Here is a 20,763-nt window from a genome sequence, read left to right as displayed (position 1 = left end):
TCTGTTGCAGCTGTTATATCTACTCTAATATACGAATCAAGGTAATGAGGCCAAAATGGCAAGAAACCAGGCTTAAGGCACCATAGAATTTGGACTGCAACGGATGTAGAAGGCAGAGGGAAGCACAGGGGATTCAGAAATTCTTTTTTTTTTCTTTTGGCCTCGCCGCCCAGCATGCAGGATCTTAGTTTCCTGACCAGGGATAGAACCCATGCCCCCTGTAGTGGAAGCACAGGACCCTAATCACTGGACCACCAGGGAATTCCCGGGATTCAGAAAATTTTTTTTTTTTTTTAAAGACAAGACCGCTTTTTAGGTTTATTTTTTATTTTATTTTATTGGCTGCATGGCACAGCATGTGGGATCATAGCTCCCCAACCAGGGATCAAACCCACACCCCCTGCATTGGAAGTGTGGGGACTTAACTGCTGGACCACCAAGGAAGTCCCAGAAATTCCTGATTTGAATGTCATACTAGTTCTGTGACTCTGATCAAGTTATTTAGTATTTCTGAGCCTTGGTTTCTTCATTAATAAAAATTACATAGTATCAATAATAATACAAGCCATTTCATAGTACTGGTTCTGGGGATCAAATCAGTCCAAGAAGGTTAAAAGGCTTTTGAAACCAGAAAGCTACATTGTCATTGGTTGTTATTCCAGCAGTTGACAAATAATGCTTATTTAAAATCTGTTGAATAAATAACTATAAATGAATGAGAATAAATAGATGGATGAGTTCGCAGAGCCACATCTTCTCATCACTAATAAAGGAAGGACTAAGGTGATCTGAACTCTTTGAGATTAGAGTGGGTCTGTGAGTCCATGGAGTGAAGGAGGAGCTCCAGGACCTTAGTATTATTGAGAACCCTATACTACACCACCCTTCCACCTAGCCTGAAGAAATAAAGCCAAAGAACTAAGAGGACAAAAGAAAATGGGTTAGGGACCCTACAGAGAAATCCAAAAGAATCCAACTTTGCCCTAAAATAATGTTAATGTTTTTCCTGCTGGTATGGACTGAATGTGTTCACTCAAAATTCATATATTGAAACCCTAAACAGCAATGTGATAGTAGTTGAGGATGGGGCCTTTGGGAGGTAATTAGGGTTAGATGAGGTCATGAGGGTGGGACCCTCATGATGGGATTAGTGCCCTTATAAGAAGAGATCAGAGAGCTTGTCTTTTCTCATTCTCTTCCATGTGAGGACACGGTGAGAACTCAGCTGTCTACAAGACAGGAAGAAAGTCCTCACCAGGAGCCAAATCAGCCAGCACCATGATCTTGGACTTTCTAGCCTTCAGAAACATGAGAAATAAATTCCTGTTGTTTGTGCCACTCATTCTATGGTATTTTATTATGGCAGCCTGAGCAGACTAAGCAGCAGACTAAGCAGACTAAGACACCTACTTCCCACAGAGTACACAGTTTGGATACACTAGTAACAGCCTACAATGTCTGATGCACCAGCTGCTTCTGTATGTTTGTAAAGCACCCAGCAGAGTGCCTGGCACATGGCAGGCACTCAGCAAATACTAGCCATTATGATTTTCTGTGAAAGCATCTTGTTATATTGGAAAAGGTATGGGTTTCAGAATAAGATTGTTCTGAGAGACCTTGGGCAAGTTACTCTTAGTGTTTCAGATTCTTCCTCTGTAAAATTTGATAGCATCTTGCAGGGCTATTGTGATGATTCAGTGGGGGAAAGGGCCCTCTCAAACAGTAGGCACTCCATTAGTGGTAGCTCCTCAAAACATTCCAAGAGTCCAAGACCACCTTCCATTCAACATTTATTACATATCAGGCACTGGGCTAGATGAAGCAATACCAGAGTTAGGGCTTTTACAAAAGATAAAAGAGACTTTAAACTTCAGGAAGATAGGATTCATTTTGTAGCACCTTCTTCCACAGCCTCTAGAAAGCTTTCCAAAGATCATGTCACTCTTCCCCCAGCCCCATCAGGAGTCAGCCTGTATTCTGAAAACAGCAACAGTCCCAAGATCTCACAACCTCACTCAGAAGGATTTTTTTTTTAAATATTTATTTATTTGTTTGTGCTGGGTCTTAGTTGCTGCTCGTGGGCTCCTTAGTTGCGGCTTGCTGGCTCCTTAGTTATGGCATGCAGGCTCCATAGTTGTGGCATGCAAACTCTTAGTTGCAGCATGCATGTGGGATCTAGTTCCCTGACCACGGATCGAACCCGGGCCCCCTGCACTGGGAGCATGGATTCTTAACCACTGAGCCACCAGGGAAGTCCCAGAAGGATTCTTTAATCCCTACAGCTGTCACTTCCACCAGTCTTCACAACATTACTCTCCTTGTTAAAAAGTTCTCAGTGACTAACTTCCTACTCCTAATGGGAATCAAGTCCAAATCTTTTAACCTGATGGAAAACACTGGCTACTACAAAACATAAAGCCCGAAATTTTAGTGATTTAACAAAATAGAAATTGACTTTTTGGTCAAGTGAAGTCCAAAACACATGTTCCTGATTAGCAGGTAGTTCTCTGCCAAGTAGTGATTCAGGGAGTTAGGTTCCTTCCTACCTGTGGCCCCACGATCTTTAACATTTAGCCTTCAAGTCCACTGTACTTAAGGTCCTATGCATCAAGCCAAAAAGGAAAGAACAGGAAGGATCTCCCTTGGGAGGTTTCACAGCGCAGGCATGGAACTGCATCACTTAGAGGGAAACCGAAAACTGTGGTCCAGCTGTGTGTCCAAGAAAAAGAAGGAAAGAGATTCTGATAAACACATAGCAGGCCCTGCCTCACCTGGCATTCAAGATTCTTCACACCCTGGCTTAAACTTACCTTTCACACTTGATACCATTTACCTTTCAAACTTTATACCATTACTCAGGTATGGCCATTAGTCAGCTTTGCTGCCAGAACAACCAATCCCAAAATCTCAGTGGCTTGCAGCAACAAAGACTGATCTCTGACTTCCGTATATGCAGACCATGGGCAGCACTTCTCATTGGGGGACACAGGCAAAAGGAGCAACCCTCATGTGGAATATGCCCATTTTAGTGGCAGAGAGAAACAAGAAAGTGTAAATTCACATGCTCAAACATGACATGAGTCACATCTGTTCACAACCCATTGGCCAAAACACGAAAAATGATCGAGTCCAAAATCAATGAAATGACACATATACTCCTTCCACAGGAGATACTGCAAGTCATGCGGCAGAGAAGGAGAAAGGAAATGATTTCAAACAATAAGTCAATCTAATACAACGGCCATCTTCCATCTGGAGTACATGACAGATATTACTGATTAATCCTAGCACTCTTTCCTCAGAATCCTCCTCAACACAACATTTCAGGCAGTCATTATCAATAATCTGAGTTTGGGGAAAAAAAGTTGAGATTGATGTGCTCTTCTTATATATATGACTTCCTAGGCTCCAGTACATGTTATACATTCCCACCGCTGCATCTTTGCTTCAGCCTGGCATAAGCTTATCCTTCTCAGACCCTGTCCTGTTAAACTATCCAGTTCCTCCCTCAAATATCTATATTGTATACTTATTCTTTCAACTAAATTTATTGAATACCTAGCATAGTACCTGTCACATCTATTTGTTGAATTAATCTGTTTAACATCACCTTGCACATAAATGTTCAGTGAACACCTGTCCCCTGAATAACAGTACTGTTCCTTAGAACAAAGGGTGTTAGTATTCCATAACAGGAGTTTCTGGGGTGGTAATATGGTGTACTGACTAGCTGTGCTTGAATCCTGATTCTACTACTTACTAGTTGGATAACCCCAGGTAACTCTCTTAATTGTCCGTGCCTCAATTTTCATCATATGTAAAATGGGGTTGATAATAAGGCCGACTATGTAAGACTGTTATATTAAATGGAAAAATCCTTAGCATAGTTTAAACACATGGTAAACACCTAGTAAATGGAAGTTGTTATTATTTTTAGCTCCAGCTGAGACTGAGTAGGGGGAGCAGGATGCCCAAGCCTTTATTCTGGGTGGAAGACAAAAACCAAGAACAACTGAGACTTGGGTCCCTGAACAGGCCTCACTCTGAACCCACCCCAGGACCTTGAGCCATCTCTGCAACCACCAGCTTGTTCCGTAACTCATAAATCCTGACTAATGACACAGACGTGTCACCTTAATGTTTGTGAAGCCCAATGACTTATTGTTAAGTGCTTGGAGATCTTCAGATGAAAGGCACCCAAGGGCAGGCACCAGCCACCCTATTCAGTCATAAAAGCAAAATACTACCCCAAAACTTGGAAAAGGCAGAGGCTCCGTAACAATGCAGCAGAGAATTAAATCAGGCTCCCAGGAAGATCAAATCAATCTTTAGACTGTAATCCCTATTACGGAGACAGAGAGAGAGATCATTTTGAATGCCTTAGACTACTTGGAGGGTCCAGAGCAGGTAGGGGGCGCAGGATGCCCAAGTCTTTAATGTGACTGGGGGGGGGGGGTGTGGGAACAGTGTGAATCTTTCACTTCTTCTAAACAAAAGCACACGGATTGTTATTCTAATTACTTCAAACCAGTTAAGAGGCTTGGGCAAACTAGCCCCACAAGGGTCTTGTTTCTGAATTGTGACCCGTCCTGAATTATGCCAGGTTCCCTTTTCAACTTGATTCTTCTCACTTCAGCTTCCCCCTCTCCCCACACCACCACGTCAGCCAATGGATCCTCCTCCTGGACCTAGAGGCCATTCCAGGGATGCCCAGGCCAGGACTGTGAGTACTGGCAGGCCCCTGGCAGTGAAACCTTCAAGTTGGAAAAAAACGGTCGGCGGTGCACACAACAGTTTTTACAGGGGCTGTCCCTGAGGTTGAAGCAAAGGAGAACCAGCTACCACAGCTGTTATACAGTTTCCTATCCCCTAAATGGTACGTAGGTGTGATGTAGTGGCGAGAGCACTTGGAGTCGTGCAAACCTACCATCTCATAGCTTTGATACTTTAGACCGGTTCCGTAACCGTTCTGGGCTTTAGTTTCTTCATCTGTAAAGGGTGGATAACAAAACTGCCTACCTCGCAGGTTGGTGTTAAAAGTAAACGGGAGCGCGTACCCGAACTCGTTCGGCCCTCTCAGAAGTATTACTGTGGGGGCGTTAGAGCCGTAACTCCTCCCCACCCCCCAACCACGCACGGTACCAATCAGCAGTCGCCACTCATATAGCCTGCCCCCTCGCAAGGACTCTTGGGCTGTGAAGTCCTTTGCTGGCCACACCCTCGTTTGCTGCCGCGGAAGTGAGAACTACGCCTCCCAGGATGCGGCGGTGACGCCGCTACCACAGCCGCCCTCTACTCCGCCCTCCTTGCGCACAGCCTCCTGGCACATGTAGTCCCATATATGCTCCATCTCACTGGCAAAAAACGCGCGGAGGAACCACAAACCCCAGAAGCCCTCGCGCCCACCCTTCTCCCTCCCTCTCTCGGAGCCGAGTGCTGTTTTTGTTGTTGGTGAAAGGTGAGGGGACAGCTGATCCGTCGGTGGGGTAAGAAACTTGGCCTAATTTGGGGGCGATCTTATGGGGGATCCCCCCACTTCCCAGTCTGTGAAAGGATAATCTAAGGGAACCGTAGAAGGGGGAAGCAGGAGCGTTTGGGTGTTAACACTTTCCGTACTGGAGAAGCCACCCCGCTGTTTCGGGAGTTCTTGGTCTCAAGGGGGCCCTGATCAGGGGCTGCCCCCTGGCTGTTCTCGCCTCCCTCTCAGTCCTTCTCTATAAAGCTTGATAGGCCTAAGGGAGTTGTGAGGGAGGCTTAAGTCGGCTCGTTCTCGGCCGGGCAAGACTTGACCCCACAAACCTTCCCTTACCCCTAATCCCCCAAACCGCCAACCCCCGCGCCCCACCACCAATCCAAAGGCCTTTACCACGCTGAATCCCTTGGCGCGGGGGAAGCTTCCAAGGTGTAGAGTGTCAAAGAACTCTAGAGCCCTACAGCGTGGGGGGGATGGGGACACCCCCCTCCCCGCCCCATGCAAACACCTGAATCTGGCTACACATATACACCTTAGTTGCCCAGAGCTCTCATTCAGGCGTGGGGGATATTTCCAGCTTTTTTGAATTTTGTTTGTGGGGAATAGTTGGGGTCCCCAGGACAATGTCTTTGAGGACAGTTCACCCCCTCTTAGAAAGCCAGAAGAATTGTATTTGGAAAAAAACATGGACTAGTTTTAACTAGGGATTTTTCAGAGAGATGAAAATTCAGAGAAACTTCTTGTCGTCAATTCAGTCTCTATTTTGGAGGGAGAAGTAGCTCCTTTTTGTAGAGCTGTCCCACCTTCCTTTCTTTACTGATTTTCTGTCCTCTTTTAAAGTCCCTACCCACCTGGCTTCAGCCTGGTGTGGGTTTGTGATGTTTGGGGGCGTGCACATGACTAGTGGCCATGGTTGATTGGACGTGCATTACTGTGACTGACACAGGACAAAGCTCAGTGGGCTGGAGATGAGAGATGACAAGGGCCATCTCACAGCCCTGGGCTTAGGAGTTCTCTTGACTGTTGTTATCTTTCCTCACCCTAGCCTCATATTTTCCATTGAACTCTCCCCACCTAACTTGGAACGCTTCGTCTTAATCCCATCCTGTAGCATGCCTCCAACTACCAATCCAAGCAGATGGAAGGGTTCAGGCACTTAGAATTGAGGCTAAGGGGAGCAGAGAAAATGGGGGGGAGGGGAATACTAGCGATGGGTTAACGAACCGTCAAACCAGTAGGTTTCTAGCCCTGCTCCTGGCAAGACCTGAAGAGAAGAATATGAGGTTCTTTTTGAACCATTTCTTCTCTCAACATTATGTGTACATTTCCCTTCCCAGGGCCCCTTACTTCCAGGCTGTCCCTACCCGGGGGTGGGGCTTTCCTGGCTCCAGGCCCCCACATTCCATCTCCCCGCAGCACCACGTTCCTGCTGAGTGTTTCACTCCACCCTTTGAAGCAGCCGCCTCCAGAATTCTTGACTTCCTGGAGGAATGAGTGAGGGACAGAACCTATCTTTCCTTTTATCCTCCCTTTCCCTTTGTTTCTTGGATGAGAGTGCGGGCTTTTTTTTTTTTTTTTTTGCTCATGGCGGAAGACAGCTGAGAGACGGGGAGAGAGGGTGAGAGTTCAGGGGCTTGAAGATTGGTCTCTTCGTACCCCCAGCCATATTCCAGCTCCAAAGACTTAGTCGTTACTTTCAGAGAGAGTTGCTGTTTTCAGGTGTCCTAAGTCATTCCTGGGTATAGCTGGAGTGGGCAAGGAGGCCTGCTGAGAATGAGGGGGACCCCGCCTCAGTTGGATGTTGAATTCAAGAGCCAGAAGATGTAGGGGATGGGGTGGGGAGATGGAGGCTGAAGAATTTGGAATGGTCAAGGCTATTAAGAGATGGAAAAGGAGGGACTACAGGAGGCCGAGCCTGGGAGACTGAGGCTTGGTCAATGGGGCTGTGAAAAGGGAGCAGAAATTAGAGAGCTCTTACCTCTAGGAAGAGTCTGTGACTCAGAGGGTACAGTGTGAGCCAGGATGGGTACTGACCCAGAAGGCCAGACCTATGCCCTAGAGACTAAGATTGATACCTCTAGAGGGTCCTAAACCCTCAGGGGCTGGAAACCAGATACGACTTCATCTCCAGGAGCAGGGGCTGTGGGTGGGGACAGAGTTGGGGGGCAGAGAGGCAGAGGGGGAGAGACTTCAGGATATTCAATCTTCATTTCATAGGAGGGCAGCCATCTCAGGGCCAGAATGGAAGAATCATCGCTAAGCCGGGCACCATCCCGGGGTGGAGTCAACTTTCTGAATGTGGCCCGGACCTACATCCCCAACACCAAGGTGGAGTGTCACTACACGCTCCCCCCAGGCACTGTGCCCAGTGCCAGCGACTGGATTGGCATCTTCAAGGTATCCCTGGATCCCCTTTTGGCTCAGGCTTATGGGCCATGGGTTGTCTGGAGTAAGGGGAATGATTTGGTTTCTGAATTCTTAACCTCATGATGATAGAGAGGAAGGGAGAACGATGTCACAGATGACAAGGCCATGTGTGTAAGCAAAGCCCATCTCCCCATCTTAGCCTTGCTGTCTCCTGACACACTAGCATCCCTCCACTTTCCCTGTCTCTCAGCATCCTTGCCACTGCAACACCATCCTACCCACCCCTGGTTCAATCCCTCAGCCTTTTCCACCTTCCGGAGCTGGGAGTTGCATCACTATACCCCTCTCCCACCGTGGGCTTTGACAGGTGGAGGCTGCCTGTGTCCGGGATTACCACACGTTTGTGTGGTCTTCGGTGCCTGAAATTGTAACTGATGGTTCCCCCATCCATGCCAGTGTCCAGTTCCAAGGTACAAGGGAAGAGGGAAAACCGGGAGGGAGGAGTCAAGGGGATGGAGGTTTGGAAGAGGGTAGTGGTCTCAGCAGATACAGAATCATGGGATTTTCAAAGAATCAGGGATTCAGACAAGAAAGGAACTGTAAAAGGGCAGCTAGTCCTGCCTCTTAGCAAAAAAGGAGGAACTCTTCTTGTGGGACTAGGGGGTAGGGAAGAGGGAAAAGTGGCTTCATATATTAACAAGAAGATGGTCATTAGATTTTGAAAGACCCAGGTTCAAATCTCAGCTCTAATTACTTACAAGCTGTTTGACCTTGGGCAAATTATTTACCCTCTCTGTGTCTGTTATCTTAACAGTAAAAGGGGATGCCTGGCTTACAGGGACAATATGAAAATTTTAAACGATACAGATAAAGCTGTTAGCAAAGTGCCTGGTATGTAATGGGTACTCAAAAAATGGTAACTAGCATTGTTGTTGTTGTTGTTATTATTATTATTATTAAGGAGGGTAGGTTTGGGAAAGAGAGGAAAGAGAAGGCTAGGCAGAAAGGAGGGAGAAGAGTATCCCAGAGATCAGAAATAGCCTGTGGGAGGTGGAGAGGAGAGAAAACAGTCTATAGAAAAGGTAACAAGGGGCTGGGGCCAAAGACAATGGATAATAAGACACATCAAGGGGAGGGGGAACCTGCTGAGCACTTGAGGGCCTGGGATCATATTGGGGTCCTGGGTCTGTACTTCTTCCCACAGCCAGCTACCTGCCCAAACCCGGAGCCCAGCTCTACCAGTTCCGGTACGTGAACCGCCAGGGCCGGGTGTGTGGGCAGAGCCCCCCTTTCCAGTTCCGAGAGCCACGGCCCATGGATGAACTGGTGACCCTGGAGGAGACTGACGGCGGCTCTGACATCCTGCTGGTTGTTCCCAAGGCAACTGTGCTGCAGGTGAGAGCAGAGCAACAGAGCTGCTCCTGGGCGAGGGTGCCGGAGGATAGCATTGCAAGGGGCCCCTTCCCACTTCACCCTCCCCTCGCTGTAGCTTCAACTGCAGACCTCACTGGGAGTTATACAAAGCCTTGCCTACAGGAAAGTCTCAATCTGACACAGACAGACACGAACACATAGGGTAGGAAAGCAAGCCACCCACAGGCCAACATCACTCAAGATTTCCTAAGAATTTTTTGAGGCTTCCTTCTCCAGGAGCCTTCCCTAGGCGCTAGAGGAAGATGCAAAGGGTAGAGGGAGGCCACGCAGGGAAGGAACACTGCAAGAAAGGGGAGGATGAGACCCACTTCCACGGCAAGTGAGGAGTGAGAACAGATCAGCAGGGCCCCAGGCCTGTGCAGCCACTACCCACATGTGGCTCTTAAGCGCTTGAAATGTGAGTGGTCTAAATTGAGGTGTTCTGTATGGATAAAATACACACCAGATTTGAAGACTTAGTATTTAAAAAAAGAATGTAGGGAACTCCCTGGCGGTGTACTGGTTAGGACTCCACACTCTCACTGCCGAGGACCTGGGTTCACACAAGCTGCGTGGCACAGCCAAAACACACACACACACACACACACACACAATGTAAAAGATCTCAGTAATTGTTTACATTGATTACATGTTGAAATAACATTTTGGATTGACTGGGTTAGATAAATGAATTCCATCTGCTGCTTACTACTTAAGTGTCTACTAGAAAATTTTAAATTATTTATGTAGCTTGTATTATTTTTCTGTTGGACCAAATAGAGAAGAATTAGGGAGTGGAGGCAGATGTTAGCAAGGAAGACTTCTTGGAGGAAGGTGAAGGACAGGACTAGGTGGGGAGGAAGTACATTCCCCAGACAAGAGGACAGGCCTGAGGAAAGCTCAGCAGGTGGGAATGAGTAGTTTGTGATTTACACAAACTCCTGCCCTGTGGAACCCTCTAAACATATGGAATCAATACAAGAATAGGAAGATGTTTATATCTTACATAAGTCAGAGGTGGGTGATCTCCTACCCGTGTTCTGTTTTTACATTCATTGTTCTCATTTAAACCTTAAAACAACCCAGGCTAAGGGATCACATTACAGTTGAGAAGAGAGACTCAGAGAAGTTAAGTAACTTGTTCAAAGTCACCTAGCTAGTAAAAATTGTATTGGAGATTTAAACCCACATCTGTCTGACTCCAGAACAGATAGGGTAAAATTAGGGGAACCATCCCCTTTGTCCATGTGGATTGAGAAAGACTTCTGCCAGACAAGGGGTTCCTGCAATTGCTGGGCAAAGGAGGAACCAGGCCTCAGCGGGGAAAAGATAAGAGGGGTGGGCAGTTCAGCGTGCCAGGAGCTGGTGTGTCTGATGGGTGGTGGGCAGGGTTCAGTAGCACACCAGGCCTCCCCTGACTCGCCTCTTTAGAGCCTGTACTGATGTAACTTCCCAGCCCTGACATGCATCTGCAGAGTGGTGGGGATGGGACCTTGGAATGGGCGCTTCACAGGCAGATTCCCCTTCTCATCCCGTCCCCTGTAGAACCAGCTGGATGAGAGCCAGCAAGAGAGGAATGACCTGATGCAGCTGAAGCTGCAGCTGGAGGGGCAGGTGACAGAGCTGAGGAGCCGAGTACAGGAGCTCGAGACGGCTCTGGCGTCCGCCAGGCAGGAGCACGTGGCACTGGAGGAGCAGTACAAGGTGGGAGCAGGGTTGCTGGAGGGAGGGGCCTGCCTGCTCACCTGGGGTCCAAAATCTGAACCCAGTGAAGACAGTAAAGGGGAGACGTTAGTGGGCTGTTAAGATGGTGCTGGCATCTAAGATATAGGTTTAGGCGGTCACAAGTAGTGTTAAACTGGATATGATGGGAAACACGTCCCAAATTTGTAGTGAGACTCAGTTCTCTGAACACAGGAGTGCTGAGTTAGGGTGGAGGTGGCTGTCTTCACCGGGAAGGGGATGTTCCCTTACAGTTTCTTCTTCAAGGAAGGTGACCGGGTAGAAGGGTGGATAGTCAAACTTAGGAGTTCTCCTAAGCCTTTACTGCACTCTTTGAGAGATGCATCTCAGCTTCCCTCTTCTTCTTGGGGAACCTTAATTCCAGGGGCTTTCCCGGTCCCACGGGGAGCTCACAGAAGAGAGGGACATCCTGAGCCGGCAACAGGGAGACCACGTGGCCCGCATCCTGGAGCTGGAAGATGACATCCAGACTATCAGTGAGAAGGTGCTGACGAAAGAGGTGGAGCTGGACAGGTGAGGGGACCCCTCTACCCCCATTACTTCCCTTTGCTTCCTGTGACCCTTGAACCCCAGCCTCCCGTGTCAGGTAGGCAAGACCTGCTCTCCATCTCACATGGTTTCTCTTTCCCTTCTCAACCTCACTCAGGGTATTCCAATTATTGGGGGTAATTTTTCTGCCAAGCTCGCTTCCATCTTTCCTAACCTATTCTGTATTCCTCACCTTCGGAAATAATCATCATTACCATTTATTGTGCAGCAAAGGCAAAGCAAGAGCTAGGAGTGGAGGATTTGGAGGAAGAGAATGGATAGGACGGTCCAGGCAAGATAAGAGAGGATGGATTTCAGATTTTACCCCAGCAAAGCATAAGATTAGACTCTGTTCTCACTATTAGGAAATGTTAGAACCAGTGGTCCAGAAATGTTAGGATCTCTGCCCTGAAAAAAAGGTACAAATCATAGAATCTTAGCATTGGGAGGAATGTAAAGTATTTAAGAGGGTATGTGAGGAAAGAAGGCAGCCTCTTTCAATATCAGACAGCTGTCATTTTTGTATCTCTTGTGTTGTATTTACCCTCCTGTAACTTTCATTCCTTGGTCCTGGCTTAGACCTCTGGAGCCACATAGAATAAATTTCTTTCTTCTGCCAGACAACTATTCTTTCTACCAAATGGCACGAATATTGACCACCTCCCATGCCTGTCCTTCAGATTTTCACCAGGAGAAACACTTCTTTCATCAAATGACATAATTAAGTTTCTTTCATTCAGTAGTGGTAGATTTGATATTTTCAGAAAAACTCTTTAAAGGAAAGAGGCATGCTATCCAAGACCCAGAGTAAAAAGTGAGTTGATCACTAAGGCTTCTTCAGTCCAGGATATGTTAGTCTTGCCCTAGGGAGATACTAAATGTCTAGGTTCTAAATCATGGAATAGAAAAATTGGGATCAAACCGAGCATCTGGAAAAGATCAGGGACTGTGTAGACCAGGGTTCAGCAAACTATGACCCACATGCCAAATCCAGCCTGCCACGCACGTGGTTTTGTACAGCCCACAAGGGAAGAATGGTTTTGACAATTTTTAATGGTTGAAAAACAAAAGAAGAGTAATATTTTGTGACATGTGAAAATCATATGAAATTCAGATTCCAGTGTTCATAAATAAAGTTTTACTGGAACGGCCATACTCATTCATTTACATATTGTCCATGGCTGCTTCCACACTCCAGTGGCAGCGTTGAGAGGTTGCCCCAGAAGTCCACATGGCCTGCAGAGCCTAAAATATTTACTGTCAGGCCCTTTACAGATAACATCTGCCGACTTCTGACCTAGATCAAAAGTTTATCGTCAATAATGACTGCCCCTTGCCTAGAAAAGACTGAATTCCGGTCTCTTGATTTATTGCAAACAACTGGGAAGCCATTAGCAGAACATCCCTTAAAGTGATACATAAGGAGAAAAGAACAACTGTTTATTTCTATATTCTGCTCTAAAACTAGGAATCTTGGGTACTTGGGGCTTAGAACTGGATCGTCTTGGTTTGGGGATTTGGGCATCCCAGAGAGAAGTAGAGGTCTGGGCTAGAGGAGCCCCAGCAGAAGGGCTCAAGACAGGAGTCTGAGTCTTTGTTCCTTCTCTGGTGACCAGTTGGCCTTCTGACATTGCATCCACCCCTCACAGGGTTAGAGACACGGTGAAGGCCCTGACTCGGGAACAAGAGAAGCTCCTCGGGCAGCTGAAGGAAGTGCAGGCAGACAAGGAGCAAAGCGAGGTAAGGGCTCAGAGTTGGTTTGCTTTCTCAATTATCCATCCAGTGCTTTACTATAAATTTACTTTTATAAATTCAAATGTATAACATTTACTTATAAAGCAATGAAAGCAATCAGATAATTTTGATGGATACCAGACTTGGAAATTGGAGGTTATGGATGACCGTCTTGTCAGCCTCAGCAGCTAATATGTTTCTGTATTGTGTCATGGTTGTACAGTATTGAGAACACCTTGAGTCTCACACACAAGCAGGTGCAAATGATAACTTTTAAGCTTCTACCTTGCGATCTCAGTTTGCTCTCCACGTCAATAGAAAATACAATTGAAACTTTATTCTGAGCTTTGCACAAAAATGAATTAACCTGGAAGCACATATCAGTGCTTGATGATCTCCAGTGTGCTAACTTGTGAGTTTGTGCATTGTTTTTCAACATAATTTTTCATAATTTGGAAGAAGTTGAAATCAAATATTTCAGCTTCTAAATGGCTTCATCAGAACCCTAGGCTTCTATGGGAGATGATCTGAAAACCATTTGCTCAGCAGTGAAGAGTAGGTAGAATTTGAGTGGACAGAGATGAGAGGGAGGCCATTCTAGGAAGAGAGGAACACATGAGGGCCTTCCCTGGTGGCGCAGTGGTTAAGAATCCGCCTGCCAATGCAGAGGACACAGGTTTGAGACCTGGTCTGGGAGGATCCCACGTGCCGCGGAGCACCTCAGCCCGTGTGCCACAACTACTGAGCCTGCGCTCTAGAGCCCGCAAGCCACAACTACTGAGCCCTCGTGCCACAGCTACTGAAGCCCGAGCGCCTAGAGCCCGTGCTCTGCAACGAGAGAAGCCACCGCAATGAGAAGCCCGCGCGCCACAACGAAGAATAGCCCCCGCTCACTGCAAGTAGAGAAAGCCCACACGCAGCAACGAAGACCCAATGCAGCCATAAATAAATAAATAAACACATAAGTAAATACATAAATAAAAAATAAATAAATTCTAAAAAAGAACCCAAAAATACATGAGCAAAGGCTTAGAGTCCAGAACACTCAGAGCAGCTGAATGCGTGGGTAAAGAGTTTGAGGTAAGGCCTAGGTCAGATTATAGAGGTTCTTGAGTTTAGTCTTTATTCTGTAAGCAGTGAGAGGCATTGATGATTTTCAAGTGGGGGACACATACTTAAAGAATGTTCTTAAAGAAGATTAATCTGGGAATTCCGGTCCAGTGCAGTCCAGTGGTTAGGACTCTACACTTTCACTGCTGAGGGCCTGGGTTCAGTCCCTGGTCGGGGAACTAAGATTGCACAAGCCACGTGGCATGGCTGGGGGGAAAAAAGAAAAAAAGATTATTAATCTGATTGCCTTGTGGAAAATGAGCTAGTTGTGAGATTATTCAGTAGTCCAAGCAAGAAATGACCAGAGCCTGAGCTAATGTGGTCGTGGTAACAGTAGAAAAGAGAAAATGGCTGTGAACAAGATGGAGGATGGAGAAGCGTCCATCCTGTGGGCCACTAGGGAGAGAACAGAACCACGCGTGGCACTGAGGTATCCAGCCCAAGTGACTTGAGAAGTAGTTAGTGCCATGGACAGAAACAAGAGTGGCAAGGACGGGGGTGGAGTGGGAGGTAGAATACGCCGAGTGTGAGAGGCCTGCAGGACATCCAGATTGAGTTTTGATCGAAAAGGAAGAGCGGGGAAGCAGACATGGGGCAGGGGAAGACCCCAGGCCGTGCCACTGGAGACGGGTTGCTCAGGATTGAGACGCTTTGCACTGAGAACCCAGGAAGGGCTGGCCAGGGTTAAATGCTTGAGTTTGTGTTCAATCTGAGGAGTGGAACCTTGGCTTCTCTCATCACAGAGCCCCACCTCCATGGCCACCCCAAATATGTGTCCCCTTTCCTTACCTGCTCTCTACTGCCATCAGGCTGAGCTCCAGGTGGCACAGCAGGAGAACTGTCGCTTGAATTTGGAGCTGCAGGAGGCCAGGGGCCGGCAGGAGGAGCAGAGTGCTCAGGCCCAGCGACTGAAGGACAAGATGGCCCAGATGAAGGACACCCTCGGCCAGGCCCAGCAGCGGGTGGTGAGTGAAGCCCCTAGGCAACAGGGAGTGGAAAATGTTCCAGGGCTGGTTGTAAACAAGTACGGGAGAAAGACATGGCTCAAGATTAAACAACCCAATCCTGAGTCCTGATGCGGTGGGGGAGTGGAGGGAGCCTAGTTACCTTCCGGGCTCACAAATGACTCCCTGGGAGCCCTGATTCCATCTCCTCCTTTCTCCTGAGGCTGAGCTGGAGCCCCTGAAGGATCAGCTTCGAGGGGCCCAGGAGCTTGCAGCCTCGAGCCAGCAGAAAGCCGCCCTTCTTGGGGAGGAGCTGGCCAGCGCAGCGGGAGCCAGGGACCGCACCATAGCCGAGCTGCACCGCAGCCGCCTGGAAGTGGCTGGAGTCAACGGCAGGCTGGCTGAGCTCAGTCTGCACTTGAAGGAGGAAAAAAGCCAGTGGAGCAAGGAGCGGGCGGGGCTGCTGCAGAGTGTGGAGGTAGAGGGATGGGGGGACCTGCAGGCTCCTGGCTGCTACTGCCCGCACCTCTGTGTGGTCAGATCCCCTGGGAGGAGAGAGACGGGGGTGAGAACCTTAGAGGACTTATGGGTGGGGAGGGGCTGTGAGGGAGGTACAGTCGCTGTCCAGGTGTGGCCCCTCCCTGAGCAGAGTGTCTAGATCCTGATCTCCGTAGCACCTGTCTTGGTTACCATCTTGATTCAGAAACATTTACCGTCCTAGGCGGCGGCCCTGCCGTGATACCCATCCCTGATCAGCAAGGCGCCACGCTGTCAGGGACCTTCCTCCATTTGGGGATACAGGGGATGAGGAAAGCAAGAAGGGGAAATCACTCCAAAATACTCAGTTAAATAAAGAAGAGACACAGTGAGGAATGGTGCTGTTGCCAGTGGCATCCCATTTCCTTTACCCTCCCGTTTTCCTTTTCGGCGTCTCCCAGGCCGAGAAGGACAAGATCCTAAAGCTGAGTGCAGAGATACTTCGACTGGAAAAGGCAGTACAGGAGGAGAAGACCCAGAACCAAGTGTTCAAGACTGAACTGGCCCAGGAAAAAGACTCTAGCCTGGTGAGGCGCCCGGCCACCCAAGAGTCCCGGGCCCGGGACTCCTGAGGCATCAGTGCCCCTTCCCTCTGTCTTGGCTGTGGGCTCAGAAGTTCTAGGCACTCACTTCCCACTTGCACGCCCCCCAGCCCTCGTTGGTTCGAAGCATGCCATGTCCCTTTCTGCTCTCGGCACACATTCTGGGCCCAGTAGGGATGACTTAGGAGAATTCTAGAGTGCCCCCTGCTATGACCGAGCCCTCTGCACCCCAGCCCAGAGGCAGTCATCCTCTGGTCCCCACTTGGGAGACAGAGACTAGGACTCAGGTGAGTCTCCTGCAGCCAAGACAAGGGACTCGTGGAAGCAGAGTGTCGGGGCCTCCTGTGTGTCAGGGCAAGAGAGGAGCGAAGGCACGGAGAGTCGTGGTTCTAGATTGTTGCATCCAGGTCAGAGCCCAGGTTCTGGGAGGTACCTTCTAGGCTCCAGATTCCCTCTGGCCCTTTCTGCTCAGGTGCAGTTGTCAGAGAGTAGGCGGGAGCTGGTGGAGCTGCGGTCAGCCCTGCGTGTGCTCCAGAAGGAAAAGGAGCAGCTCCAGGAGGAGAAGCAGGTGAGAAGCCATAACCCAGCCCCCTGGAGGCCCCAGCGCGGGACTTGAGGGCTGGAAACTTGGTATCTTCTCGTCACCTCTTGGCTTAGAAACTGGCATCTGTGAAGAGGGCCCCGAGGCTAAAAATGGGACCATGGCTCCCCTTATTAGCTGCCTTGGCAGGACAGGGGAGGGTTGCTGGGGGAAGAAGGGGTGAAAGAGGGCTGGGGGCTGTGGGGGGAGGATCTGCCTTAAACTGCCCCCCCCTTTGGCAAAATCGTCTAATCCTGAAGCGCTCAGAGTTCATCCTGGATGCAAGGGAAGGCTGTGCAGGGCTGCATGGTTCGCATCTTCCCAGCCTCTCACATGTCTTTCCTCCCCACCTCCAGGAACTGCTAGAGTACATGAGAAAGCTGGAGGCCCGCCTGGAGAAGGTGGCAGACGAGAAGTGGAATGAGGACCCTGCCACAGAGGACGAGGAGGCCGCTGCGGGGCTGCGTCTGTACACCCCCCGTCCTGGGACACCTCTTCCCCGCTCTCCCTCCCTGTGTTGGGAAAGCTCCACATGACCCCTCTGGGAGCTGCCTCTGCCCTCTATGTTTTGCCTTTTTCCTTCCCAGACCCTGGCCCCTGATTAGCTTAACTGTATCCCTCATCCAGAGAAGCCAGAGCTGATCCGACCCTCTAACAATGTTTCTTCTCCGCCCACTCCCTCACCTGCAGGCTGCCCAGTGGCTCTGACAGACTCAGAGGATGAGTCTCCAGAAGACATGAGGCTCCCGCCCTACGGTCTGTGTGAGCGTGGAGACCTGGGCTCCTCCCCTGCCGCAGGGCCACGAGAGGCTTCTCCCCTAGTTGTCATCAGCCAGCCGGCTCCCATCGCTCCCCACCTCTCAGGACCAGCTGAGGACAGTAGCTCTGACTCTGTGAGCACGGAGGGGAGATGGGGCAGGGGCAGGGACAAGAGGTAGAACCAACCCCAAGTGGCCCAGCCTCCAGAGCAGGGAGTCTTAGCCATACAGGGCTCTCTTTTCTCTTGGGGGAGAGCAGGCAGGCACAGGCTCTCTTCAGGGCCACCAAGTGGACACCAGTCTGACCCAGTAGCCTCTGTGCTGCCAGCAGCTCCTCCCCACACCCGTTCTCTTCCTGTGCACCAGCTCTCATCAAAACACTTCTCCTGGGCTTCCCTGGTGGCGCAGTGGTTGAGAGTCCGCCTGCCGATGCAGGGGACACGGGTTCGTGCCCCGGTCCGGGAAGATCCCACATGCCGCGGAGCGGCTGGGCCCGTGAGCCATGGCCGCTGAGCCTGCCCGTCCGGAGCCTGTGCTCCGCAACGGGAGAGGCCACAACAGTGAGAGACCCGCGTACCGCAACAAACAAACAAACAAACAACAACAAAAAAAACTTCTCCTGCTCCACTCTTACTACAATTCTGTTAACAGTCCCGGCCTAGACTTCCCTTACCTGTCCCAGTGTGCTGCTCCCCCATCTGGGGACACTACCCCAAAACTCACCCCTATCCCTTTGGTGCCCAGGAGGCTGAAGATGAGAAGTCAGTCCTGATGGCAGCTGTGCAGAGTGGTGGTGAGGAGGCCAACCTGCTACTTCCGGAACTGGGCAATGCCTTCTATGACATGGCCAGGTGAGGGCCAAAGGGGGAGGACAGGAGGGAGGTGGGAGGATGCCCATGGATAGGGCATGCCTCATGCCCTTCCCCCAACCTCCCTCTTGTTGGCCCCAACCAAGAAAAAGAGATACAGTTGTACTGACACACAAAATGACCCACCACTCCAAATCACCGGCACCTATCAATGCACCTGCGCACTCAGAGGCCCTGCCTTTAACTGGCTTCTGTGTTGTTCTAGCAGCACCATCTTCCGTGGAGCCCAAATTGCCCTGCATCCCCTCTCTCCTGCCCCTACCCCTTCCCCAACCACCAGGTAAGTACCTAGGCTCTGTCAGGGATTGAAAAGAGGAGACCAAGGCCCCTTGGGACAGGAACAGAAAGAAGACTGGGGTCCAGCATCCATCTGGTCGTCCCTTAGATGCTATCCCTCTTCCCTGACTTCCCTGGGGGACGCTTTGGGTGGGGAATTCAAGTATCAGATTGCCCGCTACCTTCCCTTTTCTTCCACAGTTCAAGAGGGGGAGGCAGGGGGGAAGAGAGATCTTATCATCCAGCCCCCAGCTTTGCCTGGATGTGAGATGGACTCAGGGCAGGGAGCGGGTGATGCTGTCATCCTTCCAGGCTGGAGCAGGAAGATGAAGGACGATGTCACACTCATTTTCAGCCTCATTAGGCAGCAGACGGAGATGGAGGGAGGAGAGCAGGAGGTTGGGGGATGGGCTCTGTACTAGAGAAACCAGCAGGGACTAAAGAAAAGAGGGCGTGGGGAGCTGGGAAACTAAGCCTTCCAGTATTGTGGGGAGAGGGATACTATGAGAGGCTAGCAGAGGGAACTGCCAGGGCGCTGCATTAGGAACAGGGTCATCTGGGAGCCCACATGTGTGGGTCCCTCTCCCAGAGGTCCAAAAGCCAGGAAGGCAGTGGAGCGCACCGACCTTCTCCTTTCTCCTGTCTCTCTTTAGTGGCTTTGCGGCGGGTCCCTTGTCAGAGGCCAGCACTGGGGGCCCTACCACCCCCCCATGGAAGGAGTGTCCCATTTGTAAGGAACGCTTCCCAGCCGAGAGTGATAAGGATGCCCTGGAGGACCACGTGGATGGACACTTCTTTTTCAGCACCCAGGACCCCTTCACCTTTGAATGATCCCACCCCCGCACCCCCAGTACACACACGAATACACACTTACACACATGCACACACTCATGCATAGACGTACACTTAGGTTTCATGCCTCTTTTCCAACACACTCAGCTCCATGATATTCTGTTGCCTGAGACCTGCTCCTGTGTGATTTCATCCCAAGCTCTCCAGCTTCATCCTCTGCTACTTGGCTCTTCTGTCCAGGCAGGGGTTCCTTCTTGGAAGCAGTGGCTGAATTTACTCCCTGAAAGTGGTTTGGAGGAACCTGGATGGAGGAGGCCGTCTCCAGGGGGAATCATTACCCCCTCCTGGCGCTGGTTGCTTGTGTCACTCACACCAGCCACTACACCACCACCACCACCACCACCACCACACACACACACACACACTCACACACTCACACTCTCTGGTGCCCCGAAGCCAATTCCTGGGGCACCCCACCCTCTCTTGTTTGGGGTGTGTGTTTGTTTACCTGAGTTTTCCCTGGGACCTGGATTGACATCATGACCTCTTTAGGTCTCTACCAGTTCTGAACTTCCCTGGTTCCTCCTTCTTTTGCCCCACTGCCTTCCATACCCCAGGCCAGCCTTTTCTATACCATTAGATATTAAGTTTGGATGTTTCTTTTGTATTTTTGAGGTTTTCTGTACTCTATCTCCTGTCCCTCCCTACCACCACCCCCCAGGGTCCTCACATGGAAAGAAATGATGCGTTTGTGCCTTCTGTGAGGGATGGGAGAACAAATGGTCCCAGGTGTCCCCACTTGCCAGCCCTCCCTTCCTCTCCAGGTCCCCCCTCAGCAATAAGAGCTTCCCCCCTGCCATATCCCTCTCCCTACCTGTAGCTGGACAAATATATTTATATGATATGTATAACTATTCTAATAAAATGTGTTCTTATCATGAGGTGTGGCTGGATCAGAGAAGGTCAAGACCTCTGGCGCTTAGACCTTAGTGGAGGAAAGAGGGAGGGAGGAAGGGACCCCTTCACCCCACCCCCGCTGCCTTGGGGAGGAGGCTGTTGGTATTTTCCCATCTTGCCCCTCCCTGGTGTGCTGGCCA

At 49.8% G+C, this 20,763-nt stretch overlaps 1 protein-coding gene across 1 annotated transcript; it reads left to right on the top strand.

Moving 5' to 3' along the window:
• Positions 1 to 5,417: 5,417 nt before the first annotated feature.
• CALCOCO1 (calcium binding and coiled-coil domain 1) lies at positions 5,418 to 20,598 on the top strand. Its single transcript, XM_082666013.1, has 15 exons — positions 5,418 to 5,486; positions 7,691 to 7,870; positions 8,208 to 8,310; positions 9,045 to 9,235; positions 10,799 to 10,957; positions 11,361 to 11,509; positions 13,174 to 13,264; positions 15,178 to 15,333; positions 15,536 to 15,790; positions 16,251 to 16,376; positions 16,864 to 16,959; positions 17,328 to 17,436; positions 17,662 to 17,864; positions 18,474 to 18,580; positions 19,528 to 20,598. Exons 2-15 carry the CDS (start codon positions 7,715 to 7,717, stop codon positions 19,703 to 19,705), a joined length of 2,079 nt encoding a protein of 692 aa, XP_082522139.1. The 5' UTR covers positions 5,418 to 5,486; positions 7,691 to 7,714; the 3' UTR covers positions 19,706 to 20,598.
• Positions 20,599 to 20,763: the final 165 nt, after the last annotated feature.

This window comes from Grampus griseus, assembly GCF_964374135.1.
Source record: "Grampus griseus genome assembly, chromosome: 11".
NCBI lineage: Eukaryota > Metazoa > Chordata > Mammalia > Artiodactyla > Delphinidae > Grampus > Grampus griseus.
The sequence above is the reverse complement of the archived record's forward strand: the minus strand, read 5'-3'. Positions and strand labels throughout refer to the sequence as shown.